Source organism: Papio anubis, chromosome 10, assembly GCF_008728515.1.
Source record: "Papio anubis isolate 15944 chromosome 10, Panubis1.0, whole genome shotgun sequence".
In the NCBI taxonomy this organism is placed as follows: Eukaryota; Metazoa; Chordata; class Mammalia; order Primates; family Cercopithecidae; genus Papio; species Papio anubis.
The window spans coordinates 56,840,695-56,859,189 of NC_044985.1; the positions used below are offsets into that span (position 1 = coordinate 56,840,695).

The 18,495-nt window shown below is 38.2% G+C and overlaps 1 protein-coding gene across 5 annotated transcripts in view; it reads left to right on the forward strand.

Moving 5' to 3' along the window:
- MAP3K20 (mitogen-activated protein kinase kinase kinase 20) overlaps positions 1-18,495 on the forward strand; it is a 191,289-nt gene that overhangs the window by 78,508 nt on the left and 94,286 nt on the right. For all 5 annotated transcript variants that reach the window (XM_003907619.5, XM_009182459.4, XM_009182455.4 and 2 more), the window contains one exon: positions 17,101-17,188. In XM_003907619.5, the coding sequence (XP_003907668.1) occupies positions 17,101-17,188 (88 nt within the window). The remainder of the gene's footprint in view (positions 1-17,100; positions 17,189-18,495) is intronic.

An 18,495-nucleotide genomic window follows, 5' to 3' on the forward strand; every position in this document is an offset into this window, starting at 1 on the left:
TTCAAGCAAAGAGAAAAATAAGAATTTGGGGTGAGATGCTATTTAGAAATAAGGAGATAAAAATTGGAGCTGAAATAGATATAGCAAGCAAGATCAAGACTCGCACCACAAGTTCCATAGGTCATCTCTAGTAATTTGACATAGTAGAAGTAGAATAGGCCATCTTGAAAAATAGTTTTCTACTGTAGGAGACCTGAGGCTCCCAAGAATATAGTGAAGGCACACTCTAGGGAATGCTGGTAGCTGCCCAAGTAGGTCCCTGTTGAAGTGGCTTCTGATTTATGCATTTGGAAATTTAATCTTAAGAGTTCAGAGTTGAATGGACTCTCAAGGATGCTAAATCACACATAATTTGATTGAGACTAATTAAACCATCTTGCTAATCTCTAAATTTTCTATTTTTAGATAAGGTGTATGGGAAACAAACTTATAAAAGATTGCTTTATGAATGTGAATTCAGAGCAAGAGCATTGGTAATAGGATTTGAATATGTTCTGATACCACACTCAGCTGATAATCAATTTACCTACCCTTCAACAGGAGGCCCGCCTTACTGGAGAAGTTGTTACGCCTCCCATTTTCACCCCTCCCCCGTTAGGGCTTATTATCTCTTTAACTTTTCTCTAAGTCTTTGTAACTGACCGTCTGTGACTACCTCTGAATACTCACACAATTTTGTTAAATACGTGTGTATCAAGTTATTCTCCATCCTCCTGGCCTGGAAGGGTCTTTCAGTTTAGGATGACTTGACATATCTCTGCTGACACTGCTTTAGGTTGATCATTTCCAAATTTCCAACAATGCATCACTGTTTCCCTGGTGTTCATCTGTTACTGGAAATGTTCAGTCAGTAGGATGCCTGTTTCTTAGAATATTACTAAGAAGGTTACTTCATTAGACAATTGGAGCAGATGACCTTTAGGTTCTAACTTATGGGAAAGTAGTGATTCTTTTAGCTCTGTAGGCCTTGCTGATCCTGGAAGATTTCTTTGAAGTAAACCTGAGAATTAGTCGTTTCATGGTATCTGCAGAAGATTTGTCCTAGGACTTCATATAGATACCAAAATCTGTGGATGCCTAAGTCCTTTGTATAAAATGATGTAGTATTTGCACATAACCTACATTTATCCTCCTGTATAAATCATCTCTAGATTACTCATAATACCTATTACAATGTAAATGCTCTGTAAATAATTCTTATCACGTATTTTTACTTGTGTTATTTTTTATTGTTGTATTGTTATTTTTAATTTTTTTCTAATATTTTAGATCTGTGGTCGGTTGAATCCACAGATATGGAACCCACAGATACAGAGAGTCGACTGTTGGTTTTCTGGCTTTTTAGGAGTCACTCTCACTAAAATTTGACATAAAAATCAGCTTGGCATAAGTTAGCAGTCACACTGCTGTGTATTAACAATTCCATTACCTGCCTGTTACCCTATCGCTACACCACATTCCAGCCAAACTAAAGTGCTGCTGCTTCTCAGGCATGCAGCCTGTCCCAGCTATGAACCCAAATGGAATCCATTCTCTTTTTTTTTTGAAACGGAGTCTTTTTCTCTTGCCCAGGCTGAAGTGCAGTGGTGTGATCTCCGCTCACTGCAACCTCCACCTCCCAGATTCAAGCAATTCTCCTGCCTCAGCCTCCCGAGTAGCTTGGACTATAGGCGTGCGCCACCATGTCTGGCTAATTTTTGTATTTTTATTAGAGAGAGGGTTTCACCATGTTGGCCAGGCTGGTCTCTAACTCCTGACCTCAGGTGATCCGTCTGCCTCAGCCTCCCAAAGTGCTGGGATTACAGGTGTGAGCCACAGCACCCAGCCTAATCCATTCTTCATGGTCTAGTTCATACTGTCCATTATCTCCCAACTTCCCTAATTTTTATACCGATCCTTCACGTGTTTTGTATTTCTTTTTTTTTTTTTTTTTTGAAACGGAGTCTCGCTCTGTCGCCCAGGCTGGAGTGCAGTGGCCGGATCTCAGCTCACTGCAAGCCCCGCCTCCCGGGTTCACGCCATTCTCCTGCCTCAGCCTCCCGAGTAGCTGGGACTACAGGCGCCCGCCACCTCGCCCGGCTAGTTTTTTTGTAGTTTTTAGTAGAGACGGGGTTTCACCGGGTTAGCCAGGATGGTCTCGATCTCCTGACCTTGTGATCCGCCCGTCTCGGCCTCCCAAAGTGCTGGGATTACAGGCTTGAGCCACCGCGCCCGGCCGTGTTTTGTATTTCTGATGGTTATGTGGCATCTTGTTAATATGTACTTTTATTTTTCCCATGATGGTGGGTAAGCCCTTGAGAGTAGGAGTTTATTTCTTTTTATTTGACTTCCAGCACTCTGGATGTACTCTGCCATCCTTGTTTTAATTCGTATCAGTATATAAAATAATGTAGATACTAATGACAATATCAGAATGTTAAAGAGAGGCATGGTTACGTTTAATTTTAAAACTCAAACTATAACCTATATAGGATATTTGAAAGAAAAGATCAGAATTCCAAGTTACGTAGGGAAACTTTAGCAATAGTGTAAAAATCCAACCAAATATAACAGGATTAGGGTGCCAATAGAAAGTAAAGAAATGGAACTTGGTGTAAAGTATTATTTCAAGAAGTTTTGGTGTTTAGGAAAGTAGTTTGAGAAGCAGGGGTCAATAAAAGTTGGTTTTTTGGGGAGATGAAAAACATTTTCTTAGTCCTAGAGGATGGAACTAGAAAGAGATGGGAGATTTCAGAAAGAACGTTGATGGAGAGCGATGTCCTGAGAGAAGACGGGGAGGTATGAAGAAGACCTGTCAGAGTAAAATCTAGGGAAGAGAAGGGGTATGTTTTTCTCTGAGACAGAGAGAAAGGCGTAGGTGTAAGGTAGGAGTGCTGAGGGAAGTTCTACCTGTTTCCCTAATGTGAGAGTATTCATAGTAATCTGTTGAGGATGCAAACAAGAGGACTAGAAGACATGAGAAGAGGTAAGGTGTGATGTAGCTTACTCATGAAAATTATCTTGTGTATTTCTTGACATCATTATTGTCCGTCTTCTCCAACTAGATAGTAGGCTCCATGAGGACAAAGGTTTTGCTATCTTGTTCACCACTGTCCTTAGTGCCAGAAAATAGTGCCTGGCACATCATATATACTTCATAAATATTTGTTGGGTGAATGTTGAATGGAGAATCAAAGAGGAAACTAACTGGAGAAACTCAAAATTGCTTTCATCCTTTAGCTTTCAATACATGTACAGATTATAACTATACCATGTTAATTATCTCAGTACAGATCTGTCAGAAAAGCTTACCTGAAAGTACTGAGGGGCATAGAAAGGTAATTATTGGATTTTTTTCCATACTTAGAGATTGGTAGGATGGGGACTGGAACTTTAGAATTTTGGCAAGAATGTTTTGGGAATATTTGACCAAGGAGTGCAAAATGTTTTGTGTTACCCTAATGACTCTTCCATTAAACGGAACCTTGATCTCTGATAGCTTGATAGATATGGCATTAATTATTAGCTGCCTACCCAATAATATTCTCCTGGTCTTCCTTAGGATTCCTGTATTGTTAGATGTGCCACTATACCCAGCTTAAAACTACATTTCCCAGCCCTTCCTGAAAATATAACTCATTTATGAGATATAGGCAGAACTTTCTGAATGAGATTGCTGAGAAAGCTCTCTAAAAGAAGCCGACCTAAGAGGACACCCTGTTGTACTTTCCTCGTTGCTGCCTGGGATGTAAATTTAACGGTTTGGAACTTCAGGGGTTACACTGGGCCCACCACACAACCTCGAGGATGTAAGCCAGTGCTAAGGATGGTAGAATAATAAATTGTTGAGCTGCCATATTGGGATTCTTGCAGCCTTTGTATTTTGAGACATTTTGTTATTTCAAGACTGATTTGTTGTAAAACTGTCTTGTTTAAAGTACTGTTATTTTGGATCTCTGTTTCTTTTAGTAGAACCCCATTTATTAGAAAGGAATTGAGGGACTAGAAGCCTCAACCTGGTCAGCCGAAGAGCTGGTTTCATGGGCGTAAGCATAAGAGATCGAGGTCAGAGAAGGGTTTCTAAGTGAGGTGGCTGGGTAATGAAAGGGTCTAAGACAGCAGTCCTCAACCTTTTTGGCATCAGGGACTGGTTTTGTGGAAGACAATTTTTCCACAGATGGGGCAGGTGGTGGGGGATGGTTTCAGGATAAAACTGTTTCACCTCAGATCATCAGGCATTAGTTTCTCATAAAGACCGTGCAACCTAGATCACTTGCATGTGCAGTTTACAATAGGGTTTGTGCTCCTCTGAGAATCTCATGCTGCCTCTGATCTGACAGGAGGCGGAGCTCAGGCGGCAGTGCTCGCTTGCCAGCTGCTCACCTCCTGCTGTGCGACCTGGTTCCTAACAGGCCACTGTTGGTACCAATACCTAAGAGATGGTCATAAGGAGCTAAAGTAGAATGCTGGTGAAAGTTCCTGGAGTAGACAAAGTCAAGGAAATAGTATTTGTATGTACAGATGGGAAACCAAGAGGTAACCCTTCGATTAGGCCAGTGTTTCTTTGAGTTTTTATTTCATGGGCCATCAAGGATCTATGAATCTGTGGACCCCTGGAATCTTCTGTTAAAAAATGCAATTTGAGATATACTATAAAAATACACTCAACCGTTGAACAATGCAGGGGTTAGGGGCACCAACCCCTGTGCAGTTGAAAATTTGGGTGTCCCTTTTGACTCCTTTGTTAGTGAAAGGAAAGATGATGGCTGGAGTGATGGTTATTAAGTATGAGATAGTTCATTCAAATGGAGGCGATCTGTTCATCAAGCCATTAGGGGAGAAGTGATCTTTTGCCTTTAAGAGTGGAGCTGCCTTAAAGTAGGATTGTAGTTAGGACTAGAAAGGAAAAGACTGGAAGACTTCAAATCTCTTCCATTCTTAATATTCTATCATTCCAGATTATCTTTACTATGTATTAGTTGGTGTTTGGTTGGTACCTTTTTCTTTTTCTTTTTTTTTTTTTTTTGCAATTAATAAAACTAAAAATGTCTGCCAGCTATCACACATATGCCTTTAGTTATTGTTTATGCTGACAGAACCCCAAAATAGTAAAACATTAATGTAGCTGAAGAATCCAAGTGTTCAAGACACGGTCTAATTGGAGTCTAAAAGATGTTAAAGGACTTTCAGACTATTTTAAAATTAAATTTGCTAAATTCTTTTAAATGATTTTGTAGATTTCCATAATAAATGTGGCAAACATTTCTCTTATGGGATGTAAATAATCAAACTCTGTTTCACTGGAGAGTATAAAGCACTTATCTAATCAGATTGTGAGAGTCGCTCAAAATTTCTAACCGTGTAATTTTTGCATAGAGAGAGAGAGTGCCTCCTGCTGTGCAATTAACTGGTTTTATTAGCTATAAATTTGGTTGATGTTGGTTCTTGACCTGATCCTGCACAGTTGAGTGTCAGGAAGGCTTGGAAATCTTAGAGTGGGGACAGCAGCTGAGGCCCTAAGAGAAGCTGATGAGTTGTTTCTCACGCTTCTGTAAGTAAAGAGAGCTTTGGAATTTTCTAGACCTGTTAATTTTTCCTTGTTCATTTTATTCTGTATTCAAATTAGGTTTGTGAAGTGGAGTGGTATGGTTTACTGATTATAAGCAGGGCTTTGAGATCATACTACCTGTATTGAAAACCTGGCTTTGCCATTTCTTGTACCCTTGGGCAAGTTTTAAAGTTTCTCCTTACCTAGGTTTCTTCCCCCGTGAAAGGGTGATTAATAGTAAGCCCTAACTCATGATTTCCTGTGAGAATTTAAGGGTTCAATCTACATGAAGTTTTTGTCCTAGCTCATAGTAGATACTCAATACACGTTAGCTAGTATTATAGAGGGGTCTTCAAGTTGAAGTCTCTTTCAGCAGGGGAAAGTGTTAATAAAAAATGTTTAGAAGGACCTATGATTTTACTGGACTTTTTTTGAAGGGAGAAAGGGGGAAGAAAACATACAAAAAGAGGCAGAGTTAGGCGACCTGGCATCAGACTTTATTACTGACATTTACTAGACAAGTAAGCTTGAGAAAATCAAATCAAAGACCCAATTTTCTCAACACTTAAATACAACATAATATCTCATTTGTGAGAGTCAGGTAAGATAAATACTTTGGAAATGTCAAAGTGCTATATATTTTACCTAAAATATATGTTTTTAGGTAAAAACGTAAGTAAACAAGGACAGTCATATAATAAATACATGAGGCTAATTAAAACAAGCAAAATATGTAAATGAAATCCATTGACGGAAGACATAGGAATTTACGTATAAGCTTGACTTGCCTCTGAATGATCATTGATTATAAAGGAAGGGGAAAGATGTCAGAGAAAGGACTTAGCATTGGTGGAGCAACCTGGTATTTGCTGGGCACTGGAGTAGGATTACTGTCTGCCTTTCACAGATGAGAAAACTGAGGCTCAGGTTAAATTACTTCCTCAAAGTCACCTCACTGATAAGTGGCAGAGCCAACATTATAACGAAGCCTGCGTGACTCCAGAGGATGTCCTAATACAACATGGTTAATTACCTCCAATCTATTTGTCACATATTTATTGAGCACCTACTCTGTGTAGTGTTAATAATACATTAATTTTTTCACAAAAATGGATAGAAATGTAAAGCATGAAGGGATCTGAATGATAATTTTGTGCAACCAAGTCATTTTGTAGGAAGGAAAAAAGGCCCAGAGTGACCAGGTCGCTTTAGGGTCATCCATTTTGGAACAGAATTAAATTTTTACTCACCTAGTCCAATATTTGATTAAGTTATATTGCTGTTCAATTCCTTAGATGCCTAATCCTTCATTAGTTCCAATTTGAAGCCTCATTTGGGGATTTTCTTTCTGGATAATTTCTGTGTAATTGCTTTGACCAAGTTACATAAGTTGTTTGATGGAAAGCCAACTGAATTCTTGTTTGTGCTTTTGTCACCCAAACTGAGTACAAGTTGTTTCAATATATTTTACTTTTTCTTTCTTCCTTTCTTTCTTTGTTTTAATTGAGACTGGACCTTTGTTGCCCAGGCTGGAGTGCAGTGGCACGGTCTCAGCTCACTGTAGCCTTGACCTCCTAGGTGCAAGTGATCCTCCCACCTCAGTCTCCTGAGTAGCTGGGACTACAGGCGCATGCCACTACGCCTGGCTAATTTCTGCATTTTTTGTAGAGATAGGGTCTCACTATGTTGCCCAGACTAGTCTCGAACTCTTGAGCTCAAGTTATCTGCCTGCCTTGGCCTCCCAAAGTGCTGGAACTACAGGGGTGAGCCACCACACCTGGCCTTACTTTTTCACGTTATCAGTGACATTCTGGTGTGAGCACAAAGAATGTGAAATCTCTTTGCCTTTTTGTGATTTGGAAATAGCTCTTGAATCCCTGGTCTTAAATCTTCACTCTGTTTCATTCAGTTTTTGCCACCCTCCTATCCTGCCAGGTGAGTCTGCCCTTAGTTGGGTATGTACTTAACTAGAGAGCAGCTCTAGATCCCTGGAGGGAAGCCCAGGCTCCTCCCAAGTGACTGCACGCGTGAGTTGGCTGCATCACACCAGGAAAACCATTGAGCAATAGGAGACTTCCCAGCACTGGTGATGTTTGTAATAAATATCTCCCATGACTCCATCTCAGTTGTTTAAGAAGAGTGGGGAAATGACTGGTGTATTTTTTTTTCATAGCATTTTTAACTGTTTCTCTTCCAAAGAAAAGTCTTCATGATGTCAAACATCATTCAGAATATAGGTATTCTATTATGGATCTGAATTCAGTCCATTTATCCTTCTTTGTTGCCCTGAATACCTGAAGAGCATCATTTGAAAAAGAACCTATGGAATTGTGAAGTTTGCTGCTTTTTATGTGACTGTGACTGAATGGGTCTTGTTAAGCCCAAACTGACTCGAAGGGCATGACCTGTGTATGACTCTCTGGTGATTATATACAGGATTGAAAATCCTCCAAGCCTGCTTTTAAAGTTGTTCTTGTAGCACAGCAGTTTTGGATGTAGAAAGGCTGGTTTTCCATCTTGTCATACATGTAAGAATGAAGTTTTTTCTTTTTATTAAAAAAAAGCCCCTGGTTATGATACTCTTGGGGTAAACATGCACTGAATTAAGCAGCATTTTGTTTTGTTTTGTTTTTGACTCAGTCAAGATCCTGGGATCCTGAAACTGTTATACTTTTGATAACTGAGATTGAAAACTTTCCTTTGTTTTCTTTATAATCAGAACCTGAAACAATTAGCAGGCAAGAGAAGTTCTCCCTACATCTTTCCTGAAATAGCTAGCTGTTTTGACCTTATAGATTTGTAAATACTGTTTTAGGAGTTTCTAAATCAGTAATTTCTCCTTGCGTTCACCTTCTGCTGCATAGTTCTGGACTCTGTAGTGATAAAGATAAGAGGTATGCTTCACGGAGGGGACCCTGGTTCATCTGTTGTGGATATTTATGATACTGGCCCTGGCCTAGGAATGGAGCTTGTGTGCAATGTGGCCCCACTACTGAGAACCAGGGGTCCATCTATCAGCACACAGCAAAGGAGCACCTACCATAGCTTTCAGGCTGAATAATGGGTATGGAATGTGGACTTGGCAAAAGGCTGGCTCATCTCTAGAGGTGATTTTGGAAATACATGGCAAAATGTATTGGGTAGAAAATTGGAAATAGAGGGTTTAATGTTAAGCAAGCTTTTCATCCTTGCTTAATCTTAAATCCTACATTTAAGTACAAGGCAAAGAAAAAGTACAATGCAAAAGCAAGGGCATGCTTGAAGAATGCAAAGCAGCAAAGGATTCTCAAGAAATCGTGCTCATGTAATTGTCTTGGACAACAGAGCCTACAAAGAGGCAAAGTGCAGCTGTCTAAATCCTCATTCTTGAAGTTTAAATCCACAATGAACTAGTGAACATAAGTCTCAACTGTGCCTCCTACTGCAATTATATAATTGATTGACTGTTGTTCTTATGAAATGTACCCTAAGTAAACCCTTAAACATGTAAAAGAATAGAATGAATACTGAAGCAAATTCATACCTTCCGGCATTTTACTCTTCTCACTGTATGGTTCAGGGTTAACATTTGCTGACATAGGCTCTCCATAATTATTTAAACACACTGAATATCAGTATCATCAAATACTGCTCATTCATCCTTTAAATGTTACTGAGTGCTTCCTGTATATAAGGTATCTGACTTTTCTCATTCATGTGGTATTATACTAGCATTTTACAAGAGGAGCAAAGTAGAAAAGACTCTTCTAAAGGGTAGCAGACCATAGGCGCAGACACGAGAAGGGAGAGGAGCATTATGTAATAAAATGCTGAACCACATGCATACTGAGTAGATTGAAGTTCATCTGTAGCCCATGCGATTTCCAGTATCCACGTCTTTGGTCTCATGGCCTCTCAGAACCTGTGGCCTTCTGTAAGAGTAACCCGAGTGAACCCTAGTTTGTTCCAGAGCCGTATCAGGAGAAAATCACAGGTCAGTGGTTAACTAAACAAGTTTTTATATGCCTACCATAGTCCTGGGAAGGTAAGGAAAGAGCTTCACTTCTTCCTGACCCGATCCTAGGGAGAATCTTTCCATGCAAATAAATATTTTAAATTTCATATTCATATGGTCTTATATATATTACATATAACATGCCTGTACTGCTTTTTCTGATTATAAAAATTACATAGACTTATTGTAAAGAATTTGGGAAATAGACAAAAAAGTATGATCCCTCTTCTTTCTGCCACTTACAAATAGATGACCACAGTAATGTTTTCTTTCTTCCTTGCCTTTTTTCTATACACATAATTTTTATTTTTAAAAAATGTAGGATCATCTCCTATATTCTTGAACTTTGGGGACATATAGTGACCCTGGATCATATTGGTATTTTGGAGATACAGTTTTTGGAGAGAGCCTTGGACCTTGGATGTAGAGTGCAGTGAAGAGATGGCTTCAGCTGAGTGATTAGATGAACTACTTTTCTTTCTGTTACTACCACACTCTGATAAAATGATAGACTCTTACAATTGGTGAGGACCGGCCAGGCATGGTGGCTCACACCTGTAATCCCAGCGCTTTGAGAGGCCGAGGCAGGCAGCTCACCTGAGGTCAGGAGTTTGAGACTAGCCTGACCAACATGGCAAAACACCGTCTCTACTAAAAATACAAAACTTAGCCAGGCATGGTGGTGGGCGCCTGTAATCCCAGCTACTCAGGAGGCTGAGGTAGGAGAATCACTTGAACCCAGGAGGCGGAGGTTGCAGTGAGCCGAGATTGTGCCATTGCACTCCAGCCTGGGCAACAAGAATGAAACTCCATCTCCAGACAAAAAAAAAAAAAAAGATGAGGACCTAGAGATCAAGGTCTGTGGAGTTATGTGCTTAAATACCACACACCCACTAGAGGACTTGAAGGAGTAGTTAACATTCGTGGGCAAAAGAAGTGTATACCTTGTGTCAGTGCCACATCACATGCAGAGGCATGGACCCCACTGATACACAATCCTGCTGCTAGGTGGAGGGAAGTAGCTGTTGACAATCAGAGAGAAAAGCCTGTTCTGAGTATAAGATGTAAATGGAGCCTGCCGGCCTTATGATGTGGGGCTTCATAAACGATTGCTTTCATTCTATACCCATCAACAGGTTGTTGTTGGTATCTTTGCTTTCTTTCACAAAAAGTGAACTGAGTTTTATTTTTACAATATTTATCAAATAAATACATATAGAGTATATTAATGAAATACAAAAGGTATAAAACAAGTTTTTTAACTTTTAGGTTTAGGGGTACACGTGCAGGTGTGTTACATGGGTACATTGTCTGTCATGGGCGGACTGGTGTACAGATTATTTTATCACCCAGGTAATAAACATAGTACCCTATAGGTAGTTTTTCAGTCCTCACCCTCCTCCCACCCTCCACCTTCAAGTAGACCCCTGTGTCTATTGTTTCCTACTTTGTGTCCATGTGTACTCAGTGTTTAGCTCCTACTCTTAAGTGAGAACATGTTGTATTTATTTGGTTTTCTATTTCCTGCCTTTGCTCACTTAGGATAATGGCCTCCAGCTCCATCCATGTTTCTGCAAAGGACATGATCTTGTTCTTTTTTATGACTGCATAGTATTCCTAGCTCCATCCATGTCACTGCAAAGGACACAATCTTGTTCTTTTTTATGGCTGCATAGTATTCCTAGCTGTATCCATGTTTCTGCAAAGGACATGATATTGTTCTTTTTTATGGCTGCATAGTATTCCATGGTATATATGTACCGCATTTTGTTTATCCGGTCTTCCTTTGATGGGCATTTAGGTTGATTCCATGTCTTTGCTATTGTGAATAGTGCTGTGACGAACATGTGTCCTTATGGTAAAATGATTTATATTCCCTTGGGTTCCCCCATTGTATTCCATTACCCAGTAATGGAATGTAAGTAATGGAATTGCTAGATTGAATGGTAGTTCTGTTTTAAGTTCTTTGAGAAGTCACCAAACTGCCTTTCATAATGGCTAAACTAATTTGCATTCCCACCAGCAGTGTATGAGCATTCCTTTTTCTGTACAGCTTTACCAGCATCTGTTATTTCTTGACTTTTTTTTTTTTTCTGAGGCGGAGTCTAGCTCTGTCGCAAGGCTGGAGTGCAGTGGCGCAATCTCGGCTCACTGCAACCTCCGCCTCCCGGGTTTAAACGGTTCTCCTGCCTCAGCCTCTGGAGTAGCTGGGATTACAGGTGCCCACCACCATGTCCAGCTAATTTTTGTATTTTTAGTAGAGACAGGCTTTCACCATGTTGTCCAGGCTGGTCTCGAACTCCTGCCCTCATAATCTGCCCACCTCGGCCTCCCAAAGTGCTGGGATTTTTTAGTAATAGCCATTCTAACTGGTGTGAGATGGTATCTCATTGTGGTTTTGATTTGCATTTCTCTAATGATTAGAGATGTTGGGCATTTTTCCATATGCTTGTTGGCTGCATGTATGTCTTCTTTTGAAAAGTGTGCATGTCCTTTGCCTACTTTTTAACGGGGTGGTTTTTTGCTTGTAAACTTTTTAAAGTTCCTTATAGATTCTGGACATTAGACCTGTGTGATTGTGAGATGCATAGTTTGCAAATATTTTCTCCCATTCGGTAGACTGTCTGTTTACTCTGTTGATAGTTTCTTTTGCTGTGCACAAGCTCTTCAGTTTAATTAGTCCCATTTGTCGATGTTTGCAAAACAAGCTTTAAAGACACAGAATCTTTAAGGAGTCTATGGCAGCTCTCCAAAATTAAATAAACAAAATAAAAATTGGGATTAGGTTGAAAAAAAGTTTTGAATCGGAGGAAAAGAGTCCTTCTGAAGATGGAGATATTTTTAAACTGTTGGAAATACTTTAAAGAAGATAATTAAAACTATGATATTTAACTTCTTTTAATATCTCTGAATCAGTCGTTTGGAACCTGTGTGTTAGTCGATGTCTGGAAACATGGCAAACTGACCTAATAGCTCGTTTTCCCCTGTAAACTTATAGAAATGCTGATAAAACTAACAACAAAATACTCACGACCTCCCAGGTTAATTAACAAACTAAAACTTCTGTAATTTTTCCAATAAAGGAAAGAGGAAGGGAGAAAGGAACTGGCCCCAGCTGGAAACAGTAAGAGCAGGCAAACAATAATCTGTAGAGACATTTTGGTACCCTAATAAGGACATGACTATTAGACATTTTTATGAATAGACCTTGATTCCTCCGTTTATGTGTCAGATTGGGGCCCTTTATTTTATGGAGAATCTTAGAGCCTGAGTTAAAATTGGCACTTTGGGAGGCCGAGGCAGGCGGATCATTTGAGGTCAGGAGTTTGAGACCAGCCTGGCCAACGTGGTGAAACCCTGTATTTACTAAAAAAAAAAAAAAGTACAAAAATTAGCTGGGCATGGTGGTACGTGCCTGTAATTCCAGGTACTCAGGAGGCTGAGGCAGGAGAATCACTTGAACCTGGGATGCAGATGTTGCAGTGAACGGAGATTGTGCCACTACACTCCAGCTTGGGCGACAGAGTGAGACTCTGTCTAAATATAAATATATATTGTTGCAGTCTGTCCCAGTCTTTTCTTAGATCCTCCAAGTCCTAGTTTGGAAAATTATATATTTATCTTAAGAATATTTAGACCATAGTTTGTATAACTTTAAGGTGATTATTGAATATGTAGACTCTGATCATTCATTTCTGCAAAAGTTTAGAATACCATTTTTAAAACTTTTTTATTGTGGTAAAATATACATAGCATAAAATTTGCCATTTCAACCTATTTAAGTGTATAATTCACTGGCATTTATTTGTTTATTTAGACAGGGTCTTGCTCTGTTGCCCAGGCTGGATTGCAGTGGCACAGTCACAGCTCACTGCAGCTTTGACCTCCTGGGCTCAAGCCATCCTACTGCCTCAGCTTCCTGAGTAGCTGGGACCACAGGCATGTGCCACCACACCTGGCTAATTTTTTATTTTTAGTAGAGACAAGGGCTCACTATGTTGCCCAAACTGATCTCAAACCCCTGAGTTCAAGTGCTTCTGTTCTCCTGCCTCAGCCTCCCAAAATGCTGGGATTATAGGCATGAGCCCCTGTGCCTGGCCAGTGGCATTTATTGTAGTCACAGTGTTGTGCACCATCACCACTATTTACAAAAATTTTCATCACCCCAAACAGAAACGCTGTACCCGTTAAGCAATAACCCCTCATTTTCTCCTCCCATCAGCCCCTGGTTACAACCTCTAATCTGCTTTCTTTATTGCTGAATGTGTTCATTCAAGATAGTTCATATAAGTAGAATCATACAGTATCTGCCCTTTTGTGCCTGGTGTATTTTACTTAGCATGATATTTTCAAGGCCCATTCATGTTGCAGCGCATATCCAAACTTAATTCGTGTTTACAACTGAAATAGTGTTTCATTGTGTTTATATACAACCTCACATTTTATTTATCAGTTGATAAACACTTTGGTTGTTTTTACCTTTTGTTTATTTTGAATAATGCTGCTTTGGACATTGGGTCCGAATATCTGTTTGACTCCTTAGAATAGCATTTTGCACACTGAGAAATGTGTAGATCTTTTATATAGAAAATTTTAGTCTTCCAGATTTCGCATGTTGACTGAAATTATTTCTGTGTAACTTAAATAAACACAAACATAAAACTAAGAATTAATAACTCCTTATAACTCTCATATACAGGTAAATTCAAAGTCAATTTTTCAATTAAACAAAAATAAAATCAGTACAGCTTTAACAATTGTTATCCAATTATATTTACTGAAAATAAATGGCTTATGTTGGTTTTAATAGTGTAAAAAGATATACTTTTGTATGATGGGCCATTATTTTAGCTTTCATCATTATCATGTTTTCTTTTTAACAGTGAATGCATTTTTAAACCAATAATCCATTATTTTGATGTGCAGCTCATTTGCTAGATTATCCTAGAATATAAATCTGGAAAACAAAGGAAAAACAGCAATTCAGTGAGAAATTATTTACTGCCCATTTATTGCAACAGTTTTTTTTCCATGAACTCTTGCGAGCAGGTGCCTATAAAGGCAAAATCCAGAGAGTATATCTGCTTGCTGTCAGAGGGTGATTGCAACAAACAGGTTTTAATAATTTGGTTAACCTCACACTTGTTTTTATTGGAGCTTATTTGAACTGCTAACATCATGATGTCATTTGACCTTCATTTATTACAAACATATCACTTACTTATTCAGTCTGCCTCTGTTTACTGTTGGCCCATTTCCATTAAATCAGTACAGCACTCTAAAGGAACATGTTGTTTTTATGATGTTAAATCAGATTCTTAGTTTATTATATAAGAACCTAAAATCTTATTTCATGAAAATATGATTTACTTGGAAATTATACTGCAAATTTTTTTTGCAAAAAATATGAGCACAACAAGGGGATATAGGATAATGATTGTTATTTTGACATTAGCATTTGCCAGCCTAACAGCTGTTAGACATGCTTACTGGAACCTGAAATGATCAATCCTATTTCTTCAAGATATCACTTGGCAATATCTTAAATATAAACATGGAAACCAGCTGGAACACTGAAAATCCCATCATGCTGCATTGTGAAGTAGTCATCCAAGGATTCAGAATATTCTTGTATTTATTCTTTATTGATACAAAAATTTTTAATGATGACACAATTCAGGTGCCCCAAAGAATATTCCAAAGGATAACACTGCCTCAGTTTGACAAATACTGGTTCAAACATTAACTCTATTGCTTTACTCACATTGAACTCTAATGCTTTATTCACAAACAGTTGGTCTACCACTTAAAGATGGGGCTTTGTGATTTCCAAACTGCACATACATTCTATTTTTACAATAAACCTTATTTATTATTTCTTCATAAGAAGTAGAGTTGCCATGTGGATGAATAGTTGTGTTGCACAAATAATATATCTTCTTCCTACTTGAGAAACCAAACTATGAGAAGAAGGTTGCTTGATGAACACAGACCCCTCTATACACACTAGGCGCTCAATAAGTGTTAAGGAATTGTTTGATTAAGCAGTAATAGCCCCCTTCCACACACGTATTACTAAAACACTGTCAAATCAAGCCTGATAAGTGTCTCTCACAATCAGTGATATTCTTTATCTCAATTTCATATTGACTCTATGCCAACCCTCAAACTTCTGTTTTCCACCTAGTTACACCATCTTCAAAACCAGTTTCACGGCTGTTTTTAATGAAACCCCAACTCTTATCCTATGAAAAAAATTCATAGCAAATAACACTACTCATAGTTTATACATTCCCAGAGGGGAGTCCCTTTCTGACCAAAGTGTCTCCATTTTCATTAACTGCTGACATTCTTCTTGATGATCCTCTTTCTGGGGTGGGGACTTATAAATCTCCTGTCTACTTATTGCCAATAATATACCTTTCATTGAAAAATACTAAATATTTTCTATATTTAACTTATGTAATTTTATACCTCATTATATTTCTAATTCTTGATTAGCCATATTTTATCTCCACAAAAGTCATAAAATGTTGATGAATATATGATTTATGTAGTGATCATCTTTCTATTGACATTAGCGGATATACACTATAGTATCTGGTTTTTTTGTTTTAAAAATTAAGTTTAATAAATACAACTTATTTTTACCATGTCATTCTTCAGTACCGCTTTGTAGTATTTAACATGTTTCAAAATGTATAAATATGGCCTCCTATCAAATCACCACTGAAAGTCAAGAATCTACCTATAAGTTTGTAGTGCCTTGCATACAGAAGGAGAACAATAATATATTTTGAATAAATGATTAGATAAATAAGTGGGTATTACCTAAATCGATTCCATTAACATTTTAAAATCCCTACCTTAATTTTGACTCATCTAACCAACAGAAGGTCAGTCTGGCTGTAGCCTCTCAGAACAGACATTTTGCAAAATATATATAGTTGACTATTAGGAAGAGGACCTTCACTGTAAATAAATGGGGTATCTCTTCAGTCATTCTCCTCCATTATCAGTCAGGTGGGCTTGGAGTAAACACCTCTCTTATCGCTTCTTCAACCCCATTTTCTTTCTAAATTTTCAGAAAGCTTCAGTAGAAATGTTTAAACTTCCAAGAAAGACAACTTTAGCAGAATTACATACTGGTTGGGCACATATACATCTTTGTAAATGTACGTAAAAGAAAACTAAGACCAGGCGTGGTAGCTCACACCTGTAATCCCAGCACTTTGGCAGGCCAAGGTGGGAGGATTGCTTGAGCCCAAGAGTTCGAGATCAGCCTGGACAACATAGACCCCATCTCTAAAAAAAAATAAATAATAAATTTAATTAGCTGAGTGTAGTGGTATGTGCCTGTAGTCCCAGCTACTTGGGAGACTGAGGCAGGAGAATTACTTGAGCCCAGGAGGCCAAGGCTGCAGTGAGCCAAGATCACACCACTGCACTCTAGCCTGGGCAACAGAGCAAGATCCTAGCTCAAAAAAAAAAAAAAAAAAAAAATGAGTAGGAAGCCTGTTTTATTCTACTATTATAAATGTGAAATTTTATGCAACTTTGCATTTTATTTTTCGTACAGGCAGAAATACTCAGTGTCCTCAGTCACAGAAACATCATCCAGTTTTATGGAGTAATTCTTGAACCTCCCAACTATGGCATTGTCACAGGTAAGAACTCAGTATTTGACTTCTTTCTTTTTCCAATTACCTAGCTTTAGATTCCTTAATATGCTAAAATGCTTAATATTAGGTTCAATCATGAATTGTGTGTTACTGTCAGATGTCACTTTTGTTGCTATAAAGCATTAATAAAACTGATTATATCAATATAATTAAGAATAGTGTTTCCACTTCTACCCATGTTTAATTGTGCTAATTATATCTGCGTAAATGCTATTTAAATGCACTTGCAGCTGCAATACCAATATTTCAAGGTGCCGTTTAACTAAAATTTCATTTAATTAGCTGAAATGAGAGATGTTTTTTGTAACTCTGTGACCTTTTATAAATTAAGATTTCTTGAGCTATTCATGTTGTAATTCTTTGCAAGGCATTTTAATCCCATTAGAGCATTCTTTCTTCAAGGTCTCTGACATGAGAACAATATTTTTCAGGTTTGGTCAACTAAGTTGGTAATGACCTTGATCTAAATTATCATATAATTTGGAGCAGCAGTTTATAACTGACAGACATACCCTTTCTAAAAAGGAGCACATAGAAAGTTTTGCCACATGAAAATACAGAGAGACACATATCTTTAATACTTTATGCTCATATTTGTATAATCCACTGAATAGCTTGTAGGTCTACAATAACTCGGTTTTACAACAAATAACTTTGATCTCTATCTTGGCAATTCTTTGATTAAAACAAAGTCAAACAAGAAAACCTTAAAATATTAGCCATATCTTCTCCCACGATAGAGGTGAGAACCTGGATTGTCTTTACAGAAAATAACAACAAAACACCCCTAAACAAAAAGGATTGTATTAAGTACTTTCTATAAATTATCTCATCTAATACTTACAGTAATCCTATGACATAGATAAAATAATTTCTGTTTTACTAGTAAGAAACTACATCTCTAACTTAAGCAGCTTTCCCATGGTCACCTAGCTAGTGGTAGAACCAAAGCGCTATAAATTCCTCAAGCTGATTCTCCACAGAAGCTCCTCTTCTGTGCAAGCTAGGTTCTGGAAAGCTGTGAGCTGACTGGTTCTTAAACTCAGAGAAACATGGTTGCTGTTATTCCATCTTCTAGCAGCAGGTAGTTTAACATGCTTTTACTCTTAGTAGCATTTTAACCTAAGTTCTTAAGTGGAGGGACTTTTTTCCCCAATTCACTGCCTTTAGATCTGTGACTGAAATGGGGCATGTAGCAATTTTTATCTTGAGTCTATATTTCCTATAAACGTAAATACCCAAGAATGGAGTATATTGTTGGTTAGGGGGGAGGTAACCATACCTCACGTTTT